The 19,109-nt window shown below is 41.4% G+C and overlaps 1 protein-coding gene across 1 annotated transcript in view; it reads left to right on the forward strand.

The window, feature by feature from the left end:
• insrb (insulin receptor b) overlaps positions 1–16,791 on the forward strand; it is a 125,088-nt gene extending 108,297 nt beyond the window's left edge. The window contains exons 14-24 of the mRNA XM_051947695.1: positions 277–430; positions 1,986–2,134; positions 4,057–4,213; positions 4,350–4,446; positions 5,128–5,195; positions 5,298–5,527; positions 5,978–6,088; positions 7,452–7,614; positions 7,707–7,836; positions 7,928–8,062; positions 8,853–16,791. Of these exons, the coding sequence (XP_051803655.1) occupies positions 277–430; positions 1,986–2,134; positions 4,057–4,213; positions 4,350–4,446; positions 5,128–5,195; positions 5,298–5,527; positions 5,978–6,088; positions 7,452–7,614; positions 7,707–7,836; positions 7,928–8,062; positions 8,853–9,207 (1,749 nt within the window). The 3' untranslated portion in view covers positions 9,208–16,791. The remainder of the gene's footprint in view (positions 1–276; positions 431–1,985; positions 2,135–4,056; positions 4,214–4,349; positions 4,447–5,127; positions 5,196–5,297; positions 5,528–5,977; positions 6,089–7,451; positions 7,615–7,706; positions 7,837–7,927; positions 8,063–8,852) is intronic.
• Positions 16,792–19,109: the final 2,318 nt, after the last annotated feature.

Genomic DNA, 19,109 nt, shown 5'->3' on the forward strand with positions numbered 1-19,109 from the left:
AATGGATCAATTTGATCCACAGGACGACACGAGGGTTAAAGAGGAACAAATCCCTTTTACAGCTGAATCAGCAAAACCAAACCTTTCAGTCATTCAAATGTAAAATACATTTTCAGATTTCCCTTGGTATTTAATTAAAGCTAAATATGGTGGTATTATTCTGAGGAGGAGGCAGAAATAAGGCATAGATGGATCTAAAACATCACTACAGTATAAAACAAACAGGTTGTTCTAATCTGAGCAGGACAAAGTGATATGATTGTTTTTCCTGCTCAGGTGGAGTTAAAGGTTTTCTCCAAGGAGTCCACGGTCATCTCCAACCTGCATCACTTCACCAGCTATAAGATCGAGATCATGGCCTGCAACCATCCTACGGACCTGAAACGCTGCAGCATGGCGACGTACGTCAGCGCCAGGACCATGCCGGAGGGTGAGGAGAACAAACGTTTACTGCGTTTACCATCTTTTACACACACAGAGGTTCTACTGGACCTGCAGCATCAGTGAGGGAAGTCCAGAGGTGATCAGGTTCAGGAGAAATATCAGATTCTTTTTGTCTTTTTTCAGTTTTCCTCTGTGGATTTTTCAGTCAAACACTTGAAGATACAAACCTGATTCTAAAGCTCCAACAAAAAGCACGTTAGCGCCTCACATGCTGTAATGGTTGATTTTACCTTCATGTTTTTATGAATTCAAACTGGAGAACAGATTACACTTTTATGGAACATAAACCCACAGAACTCATTCAGAACCTAAAAACTTCTCCCAAGGCGTTAATCTTTGAACACACTGCTTCTCATTCACTGAGCATGTTCAGTTTTTGGAGATTTTCATTTGGAAAATGAAGAGTTTTGCAGCTTTTTGGAGATTTATCAGCGAGTCGTTTGGCCAGTGGAGCAGTACAGATGAATGAAGATTAAATCATTCTTCTATTAATTAGTCTCTCTGTCGTTTTACACATTAATGGGTTCATTTAAAAGTAAAGCTGCACATTTAAGCTCATTTTATTTTGACAAACTGCTTGTTGTAAATTCCAGCACCGTATTAAAAGGTTTAGCTGTTAAACTCAAACATGATGATAGAAATAAACACAACAGAGAGCTTATTGTTGAAGTCAGGTGAGAAACTCCAGAAGAAATCCAAGTTCCTAAAAAAAGCACCAACTTTCTACAGAAACTCCTTTTCACCTTATTGTGTAAGTCTCCTCTGAGCTGAATGTAGCTCAGAGTTTTATGAAAATATTACAGAATTCACACCCAGAAACAGACAAATGTCCAAATGAGAAAAGCTTGAATGTGAATTCAGCTGCTTTAAAACCCAGAATATGTGAGCCCAGAGAGCAGGAGAGAAGCTAACGGACGCTAAGTGTCTCTGTGTTCCAGCACCAAAGCTCCACAGAGTTTACAGACCACATCTATGTCCTTGCAGCCAAAACCATCTTAATGGAGCAATTAGACAGCGATACTGAAGGAGAACTTTTGTTAGAATGAGCTTAAGTTTATAAAAAAGACACTTCTAGTATCAATATTGGTGTTTTTTGAGCATCGGCGTCGAATCTCAGCAGCTTTGAACAATCACAGCAGCAGGAAATCTGAAGGAAATGCAAATGAATGTGTGTTAGAACACCAAAACGCTGCAATTTAAGAAAAAACCTTTTTGTTCTGTGATCATCTGAAGTTCTACCGGACTCTCGAAGCTTTTGGACCTTCTACATGTAATCGGGTCAGACTCTGCTGCCGACACCTTTTTCTAAAATCGCAGCTCCAACTGAAGCCAAACACAAAGCAAAGAACATACAGAAGTAAAAAACGTGTTATTAGCTAAAGTTGTAAAAAACACACATTAGTTAAAAGCTTTCATGCACTTTGAGCAGCTCTCAGCGGTCAGACTGGCAGGAAATCTCCAGAAAATGTCCGTTCTAGTCATCAGGAATAAACTCGTGAAGCACTAAATTCACTGAGTGTTTTTTTTCTTCGTGTCCACAGGGAAAGCCGACGACATCCCCGGTCCTGTGACCCACGAGATCGTGATGGCCGAGCCGCCCTACGTTCTGATCAAATGGAACTGGCCTAAATCACCCAACGGCCTCATCATCCTCTACGAGGTTTTCTACCGGAAGGTCGGAGACACGGAGGTTAGTAGCAGAACCTTTAGGAAAGAAATGATCCTCGGGAACATGTCCGGGGGGGAAGGAGGGAGTATCTGGAAATGTAAAGAGTGACGGAGAGAAAGAGCCGGCAGAAAACAGAGATGAAGGAGAGGAGAGGCAGCGATGTGCTGAGAGACTCTGGGGAGGAAGGAGAGGAAAGGTTTGCTGTGTTCACTCCGTCTGCTGCTCGTGTGGAGGCAGGAACAAAGGAAATATTTGTTTACAACCTCCCAGTGCTGCCTCAGAGTGTGTGTGTGTTTGCATATTAAAACTTCATGTGTGTGTGTCTGAGTGCTGCTGCTGTTGTTGTTGTTGTTTACTTGCTGTAAATGTGTGGATTCATCTCTCATTGCTATTCATCGCTGCACCGCCTGACCCCAGGAGCCGGTAGCAGCTCTGTTACCATAGCGACAGAGGCAGGAAGGAAGACCGGGATGCAGTGGCGGCGATGGGCTTGCATCTCCGCCACACGCCGCTCTGGCAGCTCAAACAAACCGGCCCGCTTCGATTTAAAACGAGGGCTTTAGAGTTGTTCTATGGAGGCAGAACTCCACAGATTTTAACACGCAGACGTCTCACTGACTCTTAATTTGATATAAAATCAACCAAATGTGAGGAAACATCCAATCTGACCTCCTCAGAAACACGTGTTTAAATGTTTCACTTTTTCATTCACGTTCGCTTTTTTCTGCAGTTTTTTATCCCTGATGACTTCATCAGTACATGAGAGGCACGTGAAACAGCAGCTTTCTGTATATTTGATGTTCTGACCAACCACCTATCACACATGCTGATATGAGCCTTAAAAGCACTTTTTACAGTTTTCTCCATCCTCATAGCATCATACTTCCACCTCCATGCTTCACTGTCAGGACTATGCATTCACTGTGGAACTACTGGACAGAAAATACACAAAACAGCCATAAAGAGACACAAAACTACCACAAATAAGCACCAAACTACCACAAAGAGGCCCTCAGTCACTGGTAAAGTTTACCCAGAATGCACTTTTCTCTGGTGAATACTCAGAAAACAGAAACACATCCAGTGGTTGTTTCTGTCTCTGTGTTGTAGACATTAAAGTAGGATACATCCCATAGTGATGCTTCAATGCCTATGGAAAAGAAAACAGATTTAGTCTTTAGATTGTGACTCCTGGATGGATGTAAAACTGATTTTGTTGCATTTTTTTAAAAGACCTCAAATGTGTTTTTCAGCCCTGATAGTTTCACGTTTTCACCTGCTGTAATGTCAAATAAAAACCATGAAAGTCAACCCACCTTTCTCTACTTGACTCTAAAATTACTCGTAGTTTGAAGGTGAAACTTCATTAAATATGCTAAAATTACTGATTCTGAGGAGGTCATGTGAGGGATTAACTGTGAACACTGAAAGCAGCTTTTATTCAGTTATTTTTGTATATTAAAACATTATTATAGTATTATTTAAATACAGAATTCAACAAAACATCTGACAAATGCACTGAAAACACATTTATGTTTATTTTGCAGCATCACATGTCAAAAATTCTTTCTTTGTTCTCGTCGTCTCAGAGTTAGGAATCTCATTTTATGTGTGTTTTCACCAGTGGTATAACATTTGACACTGTTTTCCATGATTTTCACACACTTGCACTGTTCTTCTATGCTTTTATTTGCTTTTATTTGTCATTCTTTCTCTTCTTATTGTTCTCAGTTACTCAAATTGCAAAGAACAGTCGTGTGAAAACAGGACTACAGTCTCATAAATGTGTAGCAAGATCTGCAAAAGGAAATTTCAGGTTTACTTCATCATAAAGTTGAGTTGAGGGTAGTTTTTCCTCAGTGTGGGGTCACCGTTTAGTGCTCAGACTCTCCAGTGTTTGCCATCGTTCCTGCTGAAGCGTTATTTTTCTGTCTTCTGTCCAGGATCACACCGCCTGCGTGTCACGGCCGGCCTACCTTAAATCCGGTGGGACGAAGCTTTCTCTTGTGCAGCCTGGAAACTACAGCGTGAGGGTCCGGGCCACGTCGCTGGCCGGAAACGGCTCCTTCACAGAAACCACCTACTTCTTCATGCCCAACCGTAAGTCTGAGCGAAGCGAGCTGCACCGCTCAGAACGTCTGCTTTAGGGCTTTAAACCGTTTCTTTCCAGTGTTGTTTTTTTACCGCAGCACTCGTCTTTTCACACGTTCATCCTGGTAATTGTTGTTTTCTGCAGCGGATCAAGGTTTGATTTGGATCGTGATCGGTCCGGTCGTCTGCTTCATCCTGCTGCTGTTCGTGGCCGGTGGAGTCTTTGTGATCTTCAAGAAGAGGTGAGATCTCTACCAGGAATAAAGCAGACCGCTTTAACCCTGCTGTTGTCCTCGTTTACGGGAACCAACAAATATAGTTTTCTTGTGTGAAAAAAATCCAAAAATTCAGCAAAAAAATCCAAAAATTCAGCAAAAAAATCCAAAAATTTCTGAAAATTTGCAAAAACTTCAGGAAGAAAATTCCAATAATTCCTTAAAAGTTTCCCTTAAAAGATTGATTAAAAAAAATCCCCAAATTTGGCAAGAAAATTCTTGTAAATATTTTTAAAAATGAATAAAAATCTTCTAAAAAAAATCCTAAGAATATCTAAAGTGATTCCAAATATATCAGTAAAACTTCTAATATTGTCTTTAAGAACATTCACATAAAAATCAACCTGAATCCAGTGAAATTCGCTGGATTTTGGTTGATTTGTGTGTGAATGTTCTTAAATAAACATTTTTAATATTTTTCTTTTCCTCCAAAAAATGTTCAAAAATGTAGAAAATGTGGACATCAGAAGTTTCACTGTGATTTTTTTTTTCCACATTTTCAAAGTTTGACCCTGCAGTAAGATTTTACATTGAAATACTGAAAGTTGTAGTTTCAGGAGGAAGTGAGAAGCTCAGGTCATGCTGGAATAAATGCGTTTAAATCCAGTTTTCAGTGTCTGAGAAGGTTTCTGTGTTGTTCTGTTGCAGACAAACTGAAGGTCCACTTGGAGATCTCATCACCTCACCAAACCCTGAGTACTTCAGCGCCAACGACAGTAAGAATATCACAAAACTCGGCTCGTAAAGTTGCATTTTTTGGGTGTCAGCTGGTGTAAAATTCTTGCTAACTGACGCCACTTCTGGTCTGCTCTGTGAAGTGTACGTTCCTGATGAGTGGGAGGTTCCTCGGGAGAAGATCATGCTGCTCAGAGAGCTGGGACAGGGCTCCTTCGGGATGGTCTACGAGGGCATCGCCAAGGACATCGTGAAGGGAGACCCGGACACTCGGGTCGCTGTCAAAACGGTCAACGAATCAGCCAGCCTGCGAGAGAGGATCGAGTTCCTGAACGAAGCCTCCGTGATGAAGGCCTTCAGCTGCCACCACGTGGTACGACCAGCTCTGCGTGTCACAGCTTCCATCTGAACACGCGTGACTCAGCATCATGACTCGCCCGTTGTGTCGACGCTCAGTTTGACTACAAAAACGGTTTTATTACACAACCAGTTAAAGGCCGTACGTGGAACCGTGAGCCGTAAAAGTCGTGACGCAGGAGAGAATTTAATCATTCCCTCAGCGATGAAGGCAGACTTCACACAGGAGCAGCGATTTGTTGACGGCTTTTCTGCTACCCGGGAGTAAAATATCGTCTTTACTCAGTGTCCCTGGAAGCAGGATTAGATCAGATTAGATGCACTGCGTTGTTTTAGCACAGGAACATTGTCTTTTCATGAACTCAAGCTTTTCATGCTCATCCAACCAAAAGAAATCAGCATACAGAGGAAAGTAGCTCCTTCCATCTCGTGTGATGATGTGTCCTACTTTGTCGTCTGCTTTCAGGTGCGTCTGCTGGGCGTCGTGTCTAAAGGTCAGCCCACCCTGGTAGTGATGGAGCTGATGACCCACGGTGACCTGAAGAGCTACCTGAGGAGCCTCCGGCCGGACTCAGAGGTACGCAGCTCCGTTTGTTCTGCTCCGTCTTACAGCACGGTCCTTAATGCTGCCGTCCCACCACTTAAGAATAAAAATGATTTATTTTTGTTTTATTTGCAGCAGCATCTGTGCTGTGTTTTATTTTGAAAAAGGGCCAGATCATTTTCCCATCCTGTGCTTGTTTTCTGCACGTCAAACTCGTGACATAATGAATAAAAAAACCTTCTATGGAGAGCTTCTGGCTGAGAGAAAGTAAACACACATTCAGCAAGAGAAAGACATTTTATTGATTTAGGACACTTTTTAACTGATAATGATTTAAAAAACAAATGTTATTTCTGATGACCTTTCTGTAGGAAGCTGTCTTGCTTGAAGCTTTTTTGTGATGTAAAAAAGGTTTTAGACCGTAGCTAGGTTTTTATCAAATGCTTTTATTTTTAGCTTTTTTGGCATCTCCTTCGTGGGATAAAACTATAACAGATAAAATATATAAGTAAAATAAAAAATATACTATGCAGAATATATATTATATACCAGACTATAAGCTTTTTTCTCTTTTTTCTTGAACCCTGCTGCTTAAACAGCGGTGCGGCTAATGTGTAGATTTTATGGGCTAACTTCATGCCACCAATTAAATCAATCACACTCACACTAAATTCTTCACATAGATTATTTTGTGATTCATGCACACACCCTCATCATGGAAAACACACAAAGAAATGCATAAGATGCAGCTTTTAAGCTAAATGGATGCAGTTAGCTTAGCATCAGTGAACCGACGGTGAGACGATGGAGACGGCAGCGTGAAGAACTGACTCAGTGCGTGTTACTGCCGTGTTCCAGGCTGTGTTCAGGAAAAAAAGCATTTATTTAATTAAAGGTTAAATAAAATCTTTCTGTGTAAATACGTCATGTTACAACATGAACACCTGCAGCTTATTTAAGTACAAAAATGTTTTTCTTTTTAAATTTAGTGGCTTATATTCAGGTGCTCTCAATAGTCCAGAAATGACTGTATGTATGAAAATAAACATAGAAGTAGCATATAAATAAATAAATGTTGCACAATCCCACCCAAAGCTGCAGTGCTCATGCTAAATGTATGTTCAGGAGTCGTTGCATTGGTCCAGCTGCTTCATGGCACAGGGGTAAAAACTGTTGGTGGAGCTGTAGCGCCCCCCTGAGGGCAACAGAGTCAACAGGCGGTTACCTGGTGAATTGAACTGGGTGATGTTTGTGTGTCAGTCAGAGATGGTAGCTGTGTACTGATGATCTTCTGTGCTTATTATTTTAGTGCCCCTGTATCCCGTGTGATTAAATAGAGTAAATAATGGCAGCACACATCAGCCACAAACCCCTGTTTCCTGCCTGTGTTTTGCAGAACAACCCGTCCGGTTGTCCTCCTCCCACTCTGAAGGACATGCTGCAGATGGCTGCAGAGATCGCAGACGGCATGGCCTACCTCAACGCCAAGAAGTTCGTCCACAGAGACCTGGCAGCCAGAAACTGTATGGTGGCCGAAGACTTCACCGTCAAGATCGGAGGTACGGGAGCTGCTTCTGTTCAGGTTTTTAGTGAACAGCATGGATTTATTAGCAGCGTGTCGTCTTAATCTCCACCGGTCTCCTCCTAACAGACTTCGGTATGACCCGGGACATCTATGAAACCGACTACTACCGTAAAGGAGGGAAGGGGCTGCTGCCGGTCCGCTGGATGGCTCCAGAGTCCCTGAAGGACGGCGTCTTCACCGCCCACTCTGACTGCTGGTACGTCTCACCTGAGCAGGTGTCGTCCAGGTTTTTTATTTTTCGTCTCTGGAGCGTCTGATCTCATGTTCTTGTGTGTTTTTGTGTGCAGGTCCTTCGGGGTCGTGCTGTGGGAGATCAGCACACTAGCAGAGCAGCCTTATCAGGGTTTATCCAACGAGCAGGTCCTGAAGTTCGTCATGGACGGAGGATACCTGGACCGGCCGGAGAACTGCCCCGAGAGGATGTGAGTAAACACAGGAGGAAGCTATCAGGAGGCATGGGCGTTTAGTTTTTATTTTTACCAGATACACTATTATATGTCAAAAAAAAACAGAGAAATGAACCGAAGAGGGAAAGAATTGGAATAAAACGCTGATAAACGCAGCAGGTTTTTCCTGTTAACGTGTAGAATGACTCAGCTCTCGTCCCTTTAATCATCGCGGTGGTTTCGGCTGAGAAGCACAAAGGGAATCAGAGCTTTTAAAAGTCCTGCTTGTGTTTTTATTTTCGATTATTTTCAACATATTTCCAAAAGAGCAAACGTAAACTTTCATTGTATATGAAAGTGTGCAATGACAATAAAGTTCTTCTCTCTTCTCTAAAAACTTCTCTGATCAGATCGAACGTGATTATAAGACCCATTTATCCAGAAAAGTACATTTTACAGTCAAGAATCATTAAAATACTCATCATTATTTGTGAACATATTGAAGTTTTGTTTGGATATAATTTACATTTTTATTAAATTTTTTTGTGATTGGAATGTAATTTCCAATCCAATATCCTCTGCAAAAGAGCAGTAAAGCAGCCTATAAATACCACATAATACCACATAATGAGCCCAGTAGACACATGATTTGGAGAGAAAAAGCAGTGCTGTCTCGTCCAGGTTGTCCTGAACACATTAGCTCTGATTGGAGGTCATTAACCTCCACAGAAGTCTTTGTCATGGTGCCCTCTGCTGGCTAAACCCCCACAGCGCTCTCTGAATCATTGGTGTTGAATGTGACGTGTCTTTGCATCCCTTCCTTCAGGCACGACCTGATGCAGATGTGCTGGCAGTACAATCCCAAGATGCGGCCGATGTTCCACGAGATCATCGAGATGCTTCGGGAGGACCTGCACCCTTCCTTCCAGGAGGTCTCCTTCTTCTACAGTGAGGAGAACAAAGTTCCCGAGACGGAGGAGTTCGACCTGGACCTGGACAACATGGAGAGCATCCCCCTGGACCCGTCGTCTTATTCCCAGAGAGAGGAGAGCTTAGGCAGGGACAGCGGGCCGTCGGTGGCCCTGAGGGGGAACTATGAGGAGCACGTCCCCTACACTCACATGAACGGTGGCAAGAAGAACGGAAGAATCTTATCGTTGCCCAGATCCAGCCCTTCCTAACATTTCCTTTGTCCTGTAAGAACTTGCTCCCCTTCCTTTCCTCCCCCATCCCTCCCTCTCTTTCTCTTCCAGTCCATTTTTCTGTGTCCTTCATGTTCCTTTCTTCATTTTCTAATGATTTTTCTTATTCTTGGAGAAGCCCTTCAAAAAACAAAAACAAAAATCCCCAAAAACAAGACACAGATCTCAGGACTTTTTATTTTCTTCCTCACGGCTGCCGGATGCCGGTAAGCAAGGGATGCAAACACGGTGTTTTTTAACTTGCTCCACAAACACATCGGACTTCTTACCAGAATCTATTGTTTTTCACTGTTGCCACGTTTCCAGGACTCCTCGTGACGGAAACAAACGGAAAACAAACAAAAAAAACTGTGAACACAACAAACCTTAGACAACCAAGAAGGCTGCTCATGCTCGACCTCCTCCAGACTCCTTTTCTCCCACCGATCTGCATTTCCACATTTCTCTGCTTCTTCTTTTCCTCCAAGTGAAATCTTTTTACTCAGATAGTGGCCTTTTTATACGTGGCCTATAAAAAGAGAAGTGTCTATCAGCGCTTACACTAATTTCCTTTTGAACAATGATTTAATCAGTGGGATGACTCGATCCTAGAACAAACATCTATTCCTAGAGGAATGTGTTTTTGTTGTTGTTGTTGTTTCTTTTTGGTTCTGCAGAATTCCAAACTACACACAGATTCATCGGGTGTTTGGTGAATAGTTTTAATTTATTTGCTTTATTTTCTCTTTCTTCTTCTTCTTTCTCGTTTTATTTCTGTGTCCTCACTATACGGCTGAAGGATATTTAAACAGTTCAGATTTAGAGAAAAGACTTCCTCAGACTGACCAATAGCTGCTGCTTTGATATATTTTAGTGGGTATAGAAATATATAAATATATATAATATATATAGTATATATGGAATATTGGTGTTTTGCTACCAATATTTTATATATAATATATAACATTGATGTTTTTTGTACATAGTTCATATTTGTAATATTTTTCATCAGAAGCTTTGCTAGTTCTTTATTTCATCAGTTTTTTTAAATTTTCTTATTTTTATAGCCCCAGAAATCACACTAATCTACCGGTAGTGCTCTCAGCGTCTTATTAGGCCTCCAGCCTCCGTCTGGATGGGAAAAGGGGAAAAACCCCTGATATTGTAAACCTACTGCATTGTTATTATTTTTTACAAACCGTATTCCCACTGAGAGCGGTCAACATTTGGAGGCAACTTCACTACAGCTACGGATAAAAAAACAAACAGAATAACCAAAAAAAGCTTTACACAAACGGGGAATGAGGTCTTTCTAGGTCAAAGTGCGCCTGATGTGTGTTCGTCTGTGTCTTTTATCTGGTCTGATCGTGATGCAGTCGCAGATTTATGACGTCCTTTGCGTGATTTTTGGGCCGGTTGTCTGTTGGAAAGATGGCCGCCCAGCAGTCTGTTCTGGGCAGGAGGTGAATCAGCTTCAGCTAAAAGTGGATGGATCTTTTTACTGAGGATGTCCTGATCCGATCGAGGTCTTTCACAGCTAACTAGCATTAAACCTAAGCCAGATCCTGTCACACAGATGCGGTAAATGGGAAAGCTAAATGTGTAGCAGGGCGCTAAAAATCCAGCACAGTTTTCTCACTCGACTTTGTCATGGTGCCCACTGCTAGCTAAACCCCCACAATGCTCTCTTTGCTAGCATGAACTACCTGTAGCAGCAGAAAGGCTCCAAATAGTGGCACAATCAAGCAACACAACACATTTTCTGACGTACACTAACGTTCAAAAGTCTGGGGTCACTTAGAAATATCCTTATTTTTAATAGAAAAGCAGTTTTTTTCAGTGAATTAAATGAATGATAAATCCAGTGTAGACATAGTTAATGTGGTAAATGACTATTGTAGCTGTAAACAGCTGATTTTTAATGGAATATCTCCATAGGGGTACAGAGGAACATTTCCAGCAACCATCACTCCTGTGTTCTAATGCTACATTGTGTTAGCTAATGGTGCTGAAAGGCTCATTGATGGTTAGAAAACCCTTGTTCAGTTATGTTAGCACATGGATAAAAGTGGGAGTTTTCATGGGAAACATGGAATTATCTGGATGACCCCAGACTGTTGAACGGTGGTGTAAGTCTTTGTCATGGTGCCCACTGCTAGCTAAACCCCCACACTGCTCTCTGCTTTGCTAGCATGAACTACCTGTAGCAGCAGAAAGGCTCCAAATAGTGGCACAATTAAACAACGCGACGTATTTTTTGACGTGTACGTAAAGAATCCAGGTTTTGGCCGTCTTTTAGAGCTTGTAGCGCTTCAGTACGCCTCAGATCAGCAGATGGAGGCTGCAGGTGTAAACATACTGTTGGTCGATCGTTTCTTTTTTTGCTCTCTGCCACCAGCAGTGATCTACAACGCTGAAAATTTCAAAATTTACAGAATTCAAGCAGCATTGCAACTTGTTTTCTGGTGAATTTCCCATTTTTAAGACAGTTCTCACTAAAACAATCTCACCAGTCATTATTTTTAAGCGACACTGAAGCTGCATTTTTACTTAACCTTTATGATCGGTTTAAAGAAATAAAAACACGCCACCTGTAGCTGAATGATGCTCAGGTGACTGTTCTTTCCTACAGAATGGTCTGGCTAAGCTAACAGCACACCTGATCCTCTAAACACTACATTTCAGGTTTACAACAGACCATCTACAGAACATTAATGAAGCAGAAAATGCAAACTTTATTGCCCTTGAAGTGTGTATTCTGACTCAGATCAGATCGGGACATCCCTGCTTCTTGCCTCAGACTTTAAACCGGAGAGCGTTCGCTTGCTATCTGACGCTCAGGACCTCGGTTTCGGACAGAAGGATTTATCAGATTCTTTGTTAGCTCTGCTCTGCAGCGCCTCTTCGCTCTTCCGGAGGCTTTCTATTTGCTGCTGCGGTCAGAATTCGCTCAGTGGAAATTTCCACGTTTTGTGGCCGAGGGGCTGCAGACAGAAAGTGCTCCAGCGGCAGGTTGAGGGAAAAGATCGGCCCGAATCTCTCTGGGTTTGTCTGAGTCGATGGTTAATCCTGTTATTGTCTGTGAGGCGGCTGAGCAGTCAGGACACGGCGTGCAGCGGCTTTTTCACTCAGCTCTGACATTCCAGGATTTAGTCGGAACTCCTCGTTCTCTCCGACTGCTGGCAGAGCTGCTCCCATCACAGCCGGCTTCCTTCCTGGTGATCCAAAGCGGCAGATCCTCCTGACTAGAGCAGCTAACGATGAATCGTCTGAGCACCATCAAACGCGGAAAGGAGCGCGCAGTGCTTCCGCTTTTGATGACGTATCGTGCTCAGAGGATCCATCGTTGGTTGCAGCCCTTCTCCTGGCTTCCATCAGAAACATTCCTGAAACAGTTAAACCTCGTTCAGATCCTGTTGGAGGCTGCAGATAGCTTAGCGAGAGCTCTTGGGAGACGGTTGTTTTTGGACGCTCGGACCGGTGTGGTTGCCAATCCTAACCGAACAGCATTCAGAACTTCTAGTATAGCCAAAGCGTCGGCAGCTTTCTGTCATCAGCGAGAACCCGCAGAAGAGACCAAGAAAGCAGAGAAGCTGCCTCCATGTTTTACCAGTGCCTTCTCAAACCCCAGAGCCGCTTCCAGGCTGATTTCATTGGCTAAACACTCACATGTAGGCCTCAGAGGCGTTTAAAAGAAGAAAAAAAGTCAAAGCTGTGTCTACATGGTTACAGGTCCGTACTTGGTGTTGTTTTGTTCCGGCGGTGCTTTAGTGGCGACACTGTGGAGGTTTTAGTGAATTATTCAGAGGAGTTACAATCTTAGGCTTTTGTACTTTGTAAATAATCTGTGACATAGTTTGGAAAATAAAAGCAGGAAAAACAAAAAAGACTTACAATGATTTTTAAAAAAACCACGTAGATTAACGGTGAATCTGGGCCGTGTGGCGGTTCAGAGACGCTACGGTCGATTCGCCTCCACCTCCGACCTCGGTTTGCTTCTATCTTGTGGTGGTGTTCACACGCATATGCAATTTTTAATTAATTAAGAAGGTGCCCATATCTTTGAAATACCAGATATTTATTTTGTTATGATCATTGTCATTGTATAAGAAGACCGTTAGCTTTGTGGTCGAGCGGTGTGATAAAAGCAGGATTTAGTTTTTAGCTCGTTAGTGATTTGTCGTCGTCGTCTTTGTGTTTTTGGCCGGAGTCTACCTCAGTGCATATGGAGGAATCAGTCTAAAGAGCCTACATCATCCCCACTCTTAGATCACTCTGTCGTACGTTACCAACGCTGCGATTCCTTCCCCCTCCTGTGTCGCTTCTTCTTGTGGCCTCGGGGGTAAATTTAATCAATCAGCTCTTTTTAAAGGTTCGGTGCAGAGTTTCAGAGCAACAGAACTGATCGTGAAGCTAATTTACTGCAGCATTTCTGCGGTTAAACGCTGCAGTAAGTTGGCTTAATGATCGGTTTTTCCTAATTGATAAAATTCCAGGTCACTGGAAGGAGCGCTGTAGCTTTATGGTGTCTTTTTATCCCCCTTTTCCATCACCACCGATCCTCCAGACTGTATGTAGTAGCGGCTCTACTGATATCTGTGGATGTGACATTAGCATGAGTCAGCAAAAAAACAAACCAAGGCAAACCGTGACTCAGCGCATATCTGTGATCACCTACATGCAGCCAAGGCGAAGCGTCATGCTTTTATTTTTCATTTCACGTGTTAAACTCCCATCCTGAAGCCCTACTCTGTCGATCTGTGTCTTTGTGGTCGAGAAACAAAAACGAAAATCCCACTTCTGATTATTTTCTGTTTGTTGTGTGTGTTGTTTTTTTTCTACTGTGAATATCAAGAGATGACCTTTATTTTCTGTCATGGATGGGCGGCGGATCGGACGTCTGGGCCGGTTATAAAGTTTTAACGAGGAGGAGGAGGAGGACTCCTTTCCTCTGGAACGGAGAGAGACGCTGGACTGGGACAATCCTGTGTGCCATAAGAACTATTAACTGACATGAAATCTAGATTGTAACTTCTTTTTCGTCTCAGGGAGGCGGCCCGATGCTTTGGAGGATAAAGAGGATGAGGAGGAAGAAGAGCTACCTACCTGACCTTTTATCTACTCTGACCGACAGCATCCTTACAAAAAAACTAACGTGAATGAAAAAAAAAACACACAAAAAAAGCAAAGCGGTGATGACATGACAAGAACCAAGGACACAGAGAGAGAAAAGAACCCTTTTTGTTTGATTAGTCTGAGTTTTCCCTGTGAAGATAATCAGGAGTCCTCCTCTGGCGCCCTCTAGTGGTCGGACGGGAGCGTTGCAGGTCAGGGGCGAAGCTAACGGGGCCCCTACCCATAGTGCCTTGCTCAGACTTAACACCTGACCCCTCCCACACCTGAGCTGTGTCTCCACCAATCACAGAAGAGGATTTCCCCCCAAAAGCTGAAATGAAATCTGTTGTATTTTTTTATTTTCTTTAGTGAAAACCATTCTGCTTGTTGATGAAAAATGATATACTGTAATTTGGGATTCATGACTGATGATTTTTATTTTTTTTTAGCCAAAAATGAAAGAAAAAAGCGAGAACCGTGTTGTCTTTGCTCAGCTCTGGCTTCGCTTTGTGCATGGAAACCTGCAGACCAGCGGACAGCTCGACAATTTGATGATTTTTTAACTTTTATTTTTCGCTCCTCATCAGTCGGCAGCGTCGCAAAACAGAAACAACACCCCGTCGTCGCGTTACAGTTTGGGATTCATTCGATTTGTTTTAATTTTTCAGATAAATAAGCTCTTAAACTGTAAATAGCAGCAGATTCTTCTTATTTCTAGCCCCTGAGAAACAAAAAGCACTTGATTTTAGGGACGTTTAGTCGTGTTTTGTTGAGCTGAACACGTCGCAGCGCAGGGTGAGAACAAAGCATTGTATGTACTATTGTTTAAAGATTAAAAAAAGTATTACATTTTAGAGATGTTGATTTCTATTTTTTTTAGCCAAAGTAGGGAGGACAAATACAATTACTTTTCTGACTGTAAACTTTTACTACTCTTGTACATTATGAATTTAACATCGTTATCAATGTGTATATAACTTTTTTTTTCTAAATTTGGAGACGGATAGATTTTCTTTTTGTGACACAGAATACAGCAGTTTGAGTCTGAGGGCTGCCAACACGACGCCAACAGTTTTCTAACCCGATGCATGTCCTGAATGTCGGCCGAAGATAAATACAAAGTAAAAGATAAAGCAGTCACAGCAGCATGTCACCCGTACAGCCTTTCTCTACGTCGTGTCGCCGGTTCATCGCCCTTCACGGATGCTTTTCGTGTCTGACAAGAGACCTGAGTATAGTTTGCAAATATGTTTTTGTTTTTTACTTTTAAATGACGTGAAAAACTGGAAAAGACCACTGCACATCCTTTTTGAAGGAGAGGAAACGCGAGTGATAAAATCCTGAATAAGCTAAAAAAAACTAAAAAAAACATGAAAAATCTTGTAAATCTCTTCGACTGTAAAGCTGGAGGTGTTGAAGGAGGGAAAATGTGAGTGAAATTAGCAGATTAAAGCTCTCTGATTAACACATTTCGCATTAGACTGTTTACTTCATGCAGAAACCAAAGTGAAAAACGCATTTTTGTTGTTTTATTTCAGCTCTTTCCTCACGATTTCTCGGCTGATTCCAAGAGTTCAGATGAAACGATGTGCTAATTATTGAGCTTTAACAAACAGTTTCTGTTCCTTTAAAGAGGCTAATGAGTAAAACACCTTCTGCTCTGAATGAACTGCGACATGTGAGGAAGAAGCGGCCTCCATGCGGCTGGTTCTGAGTCGGTCCAGTGGTCTGCTCCAGTTTTACGCCGATGATACCCCCGTATTCCCATCGATCCCGTTCCCTCTGCTGTGTGTCGTCTGAAGCAGTGGAGTCTGTGTTGTCGGCTTTCTTCGTCTCCGATCGCTCCTTCTTCCTCCTCTTCCTCCTCATTATTATCATCATTATTTTTATCGTTTCTGTGTCTTCAAGTCTCTCCTCGGTGCACATAGGTGGTCCCCAGAATGCTGTGTGTAGTCTTGCAGGATACCTCTTTTATTAATGTCATTTTTATTGCCGATGAATATGCTGATGTATTAATTTTTATTTTATTTTTCTTTCTTTTGGGATATGTTGTGTATACGTTATGTTTGCAGACAGCAGGTGTATATGTGTGTATGTACAGTCCGGATAAAAATAATAACCCCGAAAAACCTGCAAAAGCAAAAAAAAACAAAAAACCCCACCCCACAGAGATCGCTTCATCCCTCACACTGGATCCAAATGTGCCATTATCTTTATGTATCACAAATATCAACATGTTGAATACTCACACACACACAGAAAGACATATTGCATATTGTACAGGATCAAAAATGTGCCATGACTAAATGAACGCTTGACAATTTATTTTTTCTATGTTTTCAAAGGAGAGCCAAGTAGTGACATGTACAGAAAATGTTGCAATGATATGAAAATAAAATCTTGCTGTGTGTAAATTATTCAACAATTAACTGTTTATATTAAAATTATGAATAAAATTATTGGAGAATTCGCGTCTTCTCACACTTCTTAACCGTGGACGGAGGCAGAGGTCGACTTTCCATCAAATTCAGCTTCAGATTTTTCACATAAAAACACCTTTTATAACCCTCATGTCGTCCCCCGGGTCAAATTAACCCGGTTTAAAGTTTGAAAATGTGGAAAAAATATATATTTTCACAGTGAAATGTCTGATGTCCACATTTTCAACATTTTGGGAAATCTTTGAACATGTTTTGGTGGAAAAAAGATGTTAAAAATGTTTCTTAAGAACATTCACAAAATAATCAACCAAAATCCAGTGAATTTCACTGGATTTTGGTTGATTTTTGTGAATGTTCTTAAAGAAAATATTAGAAGTTTTACTGATAAATTTGTAATCACTTTAAATATTTTTAGGATTTTTTTTTTTGGAAGATTTTTACTCATTTTTTAAAAAAATATTTACAAGAATTGTCTTGCCACATTTTGGGGGATTTTTTAAAATAAAACTTTTAAGGAATTATTGGAATTTCCTTCCTGAAGGTTTTACAAATTTTCAGAAATTTAGCAAATTTTTTTGCAGAATTTTTGGATTTTTTTCATACAAACAATATTTTTTAGTGCCCATAAATAAAGAAAACAGGAGGGTTAAAGCATACTTTTCTTGCATTTCCATCAAATCCTCCAACCAGACCTCAGAATCAGCAGATTTTTTTATGTGCAATAACTTCAATATATTTAAAGAAGAACGCTAAATGAAAAACGCTAAACCCGCTTTTCTTACTTTGCAAAGTGCTGCAGCTGAAAAGGAATAAACAAAATGAAGAGATTCACCTTCATCTGGTCAACTAAATCAAAATGTAATGCATATAATATCAGTTTTGATAAAAAGCTTTCCAGTGAAAAATGACTTTCAGGTAGAAAAACAGAAGCGTAAATGCCTCGTCTTTCTTTCTGCTGTCCGTCTCTAACGTGTCCGGTTTGGTTCGGTGGCTGCTGGCTTTGGTCGCTGAGGTCAGGAGGAAGGTGAACCTGCAGCTCTTCTCCTCTCGGTGTTTAAAGCTGCAGCAGCGACGAGTGAAACTGCAGCTGTGGGTCACTGAGCTGCAGAAAGAGGAAGCTGTGCTGAGATCCTGTGGCTGCTTTTCTGTCTGCGTCGTTCTCACGGATACGCTCAAACCTGACGACACACTTTCTTGTTTTTCTGCTCGTTTTGGATCCAACAGAGAGGATTTCCATGCTTCCATCGTCCTCTGTAAGTAGAGCTTCTAGTGGTGAACTTCAGCCTGAAGGCCTTTAAGGCTCTTCACTCTGTGTTAAATGTGAGGGCTTCTCTGCAGCGTATCTCAGTTTAAATACATTTCCATTTGCCCTCTCTGTGCCAGTGTTTCTGCTGCTTCCCTGTCTGTGGGAAAGTAGGCAGAGTTTTCCACTTGATGTGCAGTGAGCTGGACTTGACAGTCATCCGTAGCTACACTGCTGCAAATTAAGAGGCAGGAATCATCTGAGCTGCAGCAGAACCAGCTCGGCGCTCTGATGGACACCTATCTTGCTTTAAGCTCTTTTTGTATAAATAGTGTTGGTTGTTCTCTCCTCTGCCCTGTACTTTGGTTGCGTATGCTTCCTTCCCTTTTTCTGTTTCTCTCTAAAACTATTACGTCGTCAAACTAGCCTGAACGAGTAAAATGGCTTTTTCTGGAGCCATTTATCTTCCTTCTGACATTTCGTTGAGCTTAGACAACCTCCCTTTGCTTCATCGTGTCGCTTAAAAGTGTTTACAGTGAAGATCTTTGTTCCCTCCCATAAAGCAGCAGATTGTACAGAACACGCTGTTAAAAAAGGTTGAAAACGGCTCATTATGAAGCTTTCAAAGAGCAGAAAGCGTCCTGTATGCACCCAAAGAACAATATATGGATGCTTTTATGAACTTATTGTAGTTTAATGAAAATTAAACATAAAAAGGTCACTTATATAGTACTAATATACTATATAAGTGTATATTAGTACTATAATATAGTACAGCAGAAACCAGCTTTAAACCACAGATACTAAAAGGAAACTCACAGACTGAAGAATGTAGAAAATATTTATTGTTTAATGTTGGAGCTTTTTAAAAAATGAATGAAAAGCAACATAAAACACCACTTATACAGCTCCTTTAAAATAAAGGAATATAACATAAGGAGGTTTTACAGATTATCACCTGAAGAGTGTAGAAAAAAAGTCATAAAATGCCTTAAAGCTGATTTAAATACAGTAAAAACTGTCATTTTACCATCAAACGCTGTGAAAGAACTAATCACTGTGAATGAAAATACAGATTATTAACATGGATATTATTTTATTAT

Source organism: Acanthochromis polyacanthus, chromosome 4 (assembly GCF_021347895.1).
Source record: "Acanthochromis polyacanthus isolate Apoly-LR-REF ecotype Palm Island chromosome 4, KAUST_Apoly_ChrSc, whole genome shotgun sequence".
Classification (NCBI taxonomy): Eukaryota; Metazoa; Chordata; class Actinopteri; family Pomacentridae; genus Acanthochromis; species Acanthochromis polyacanthus.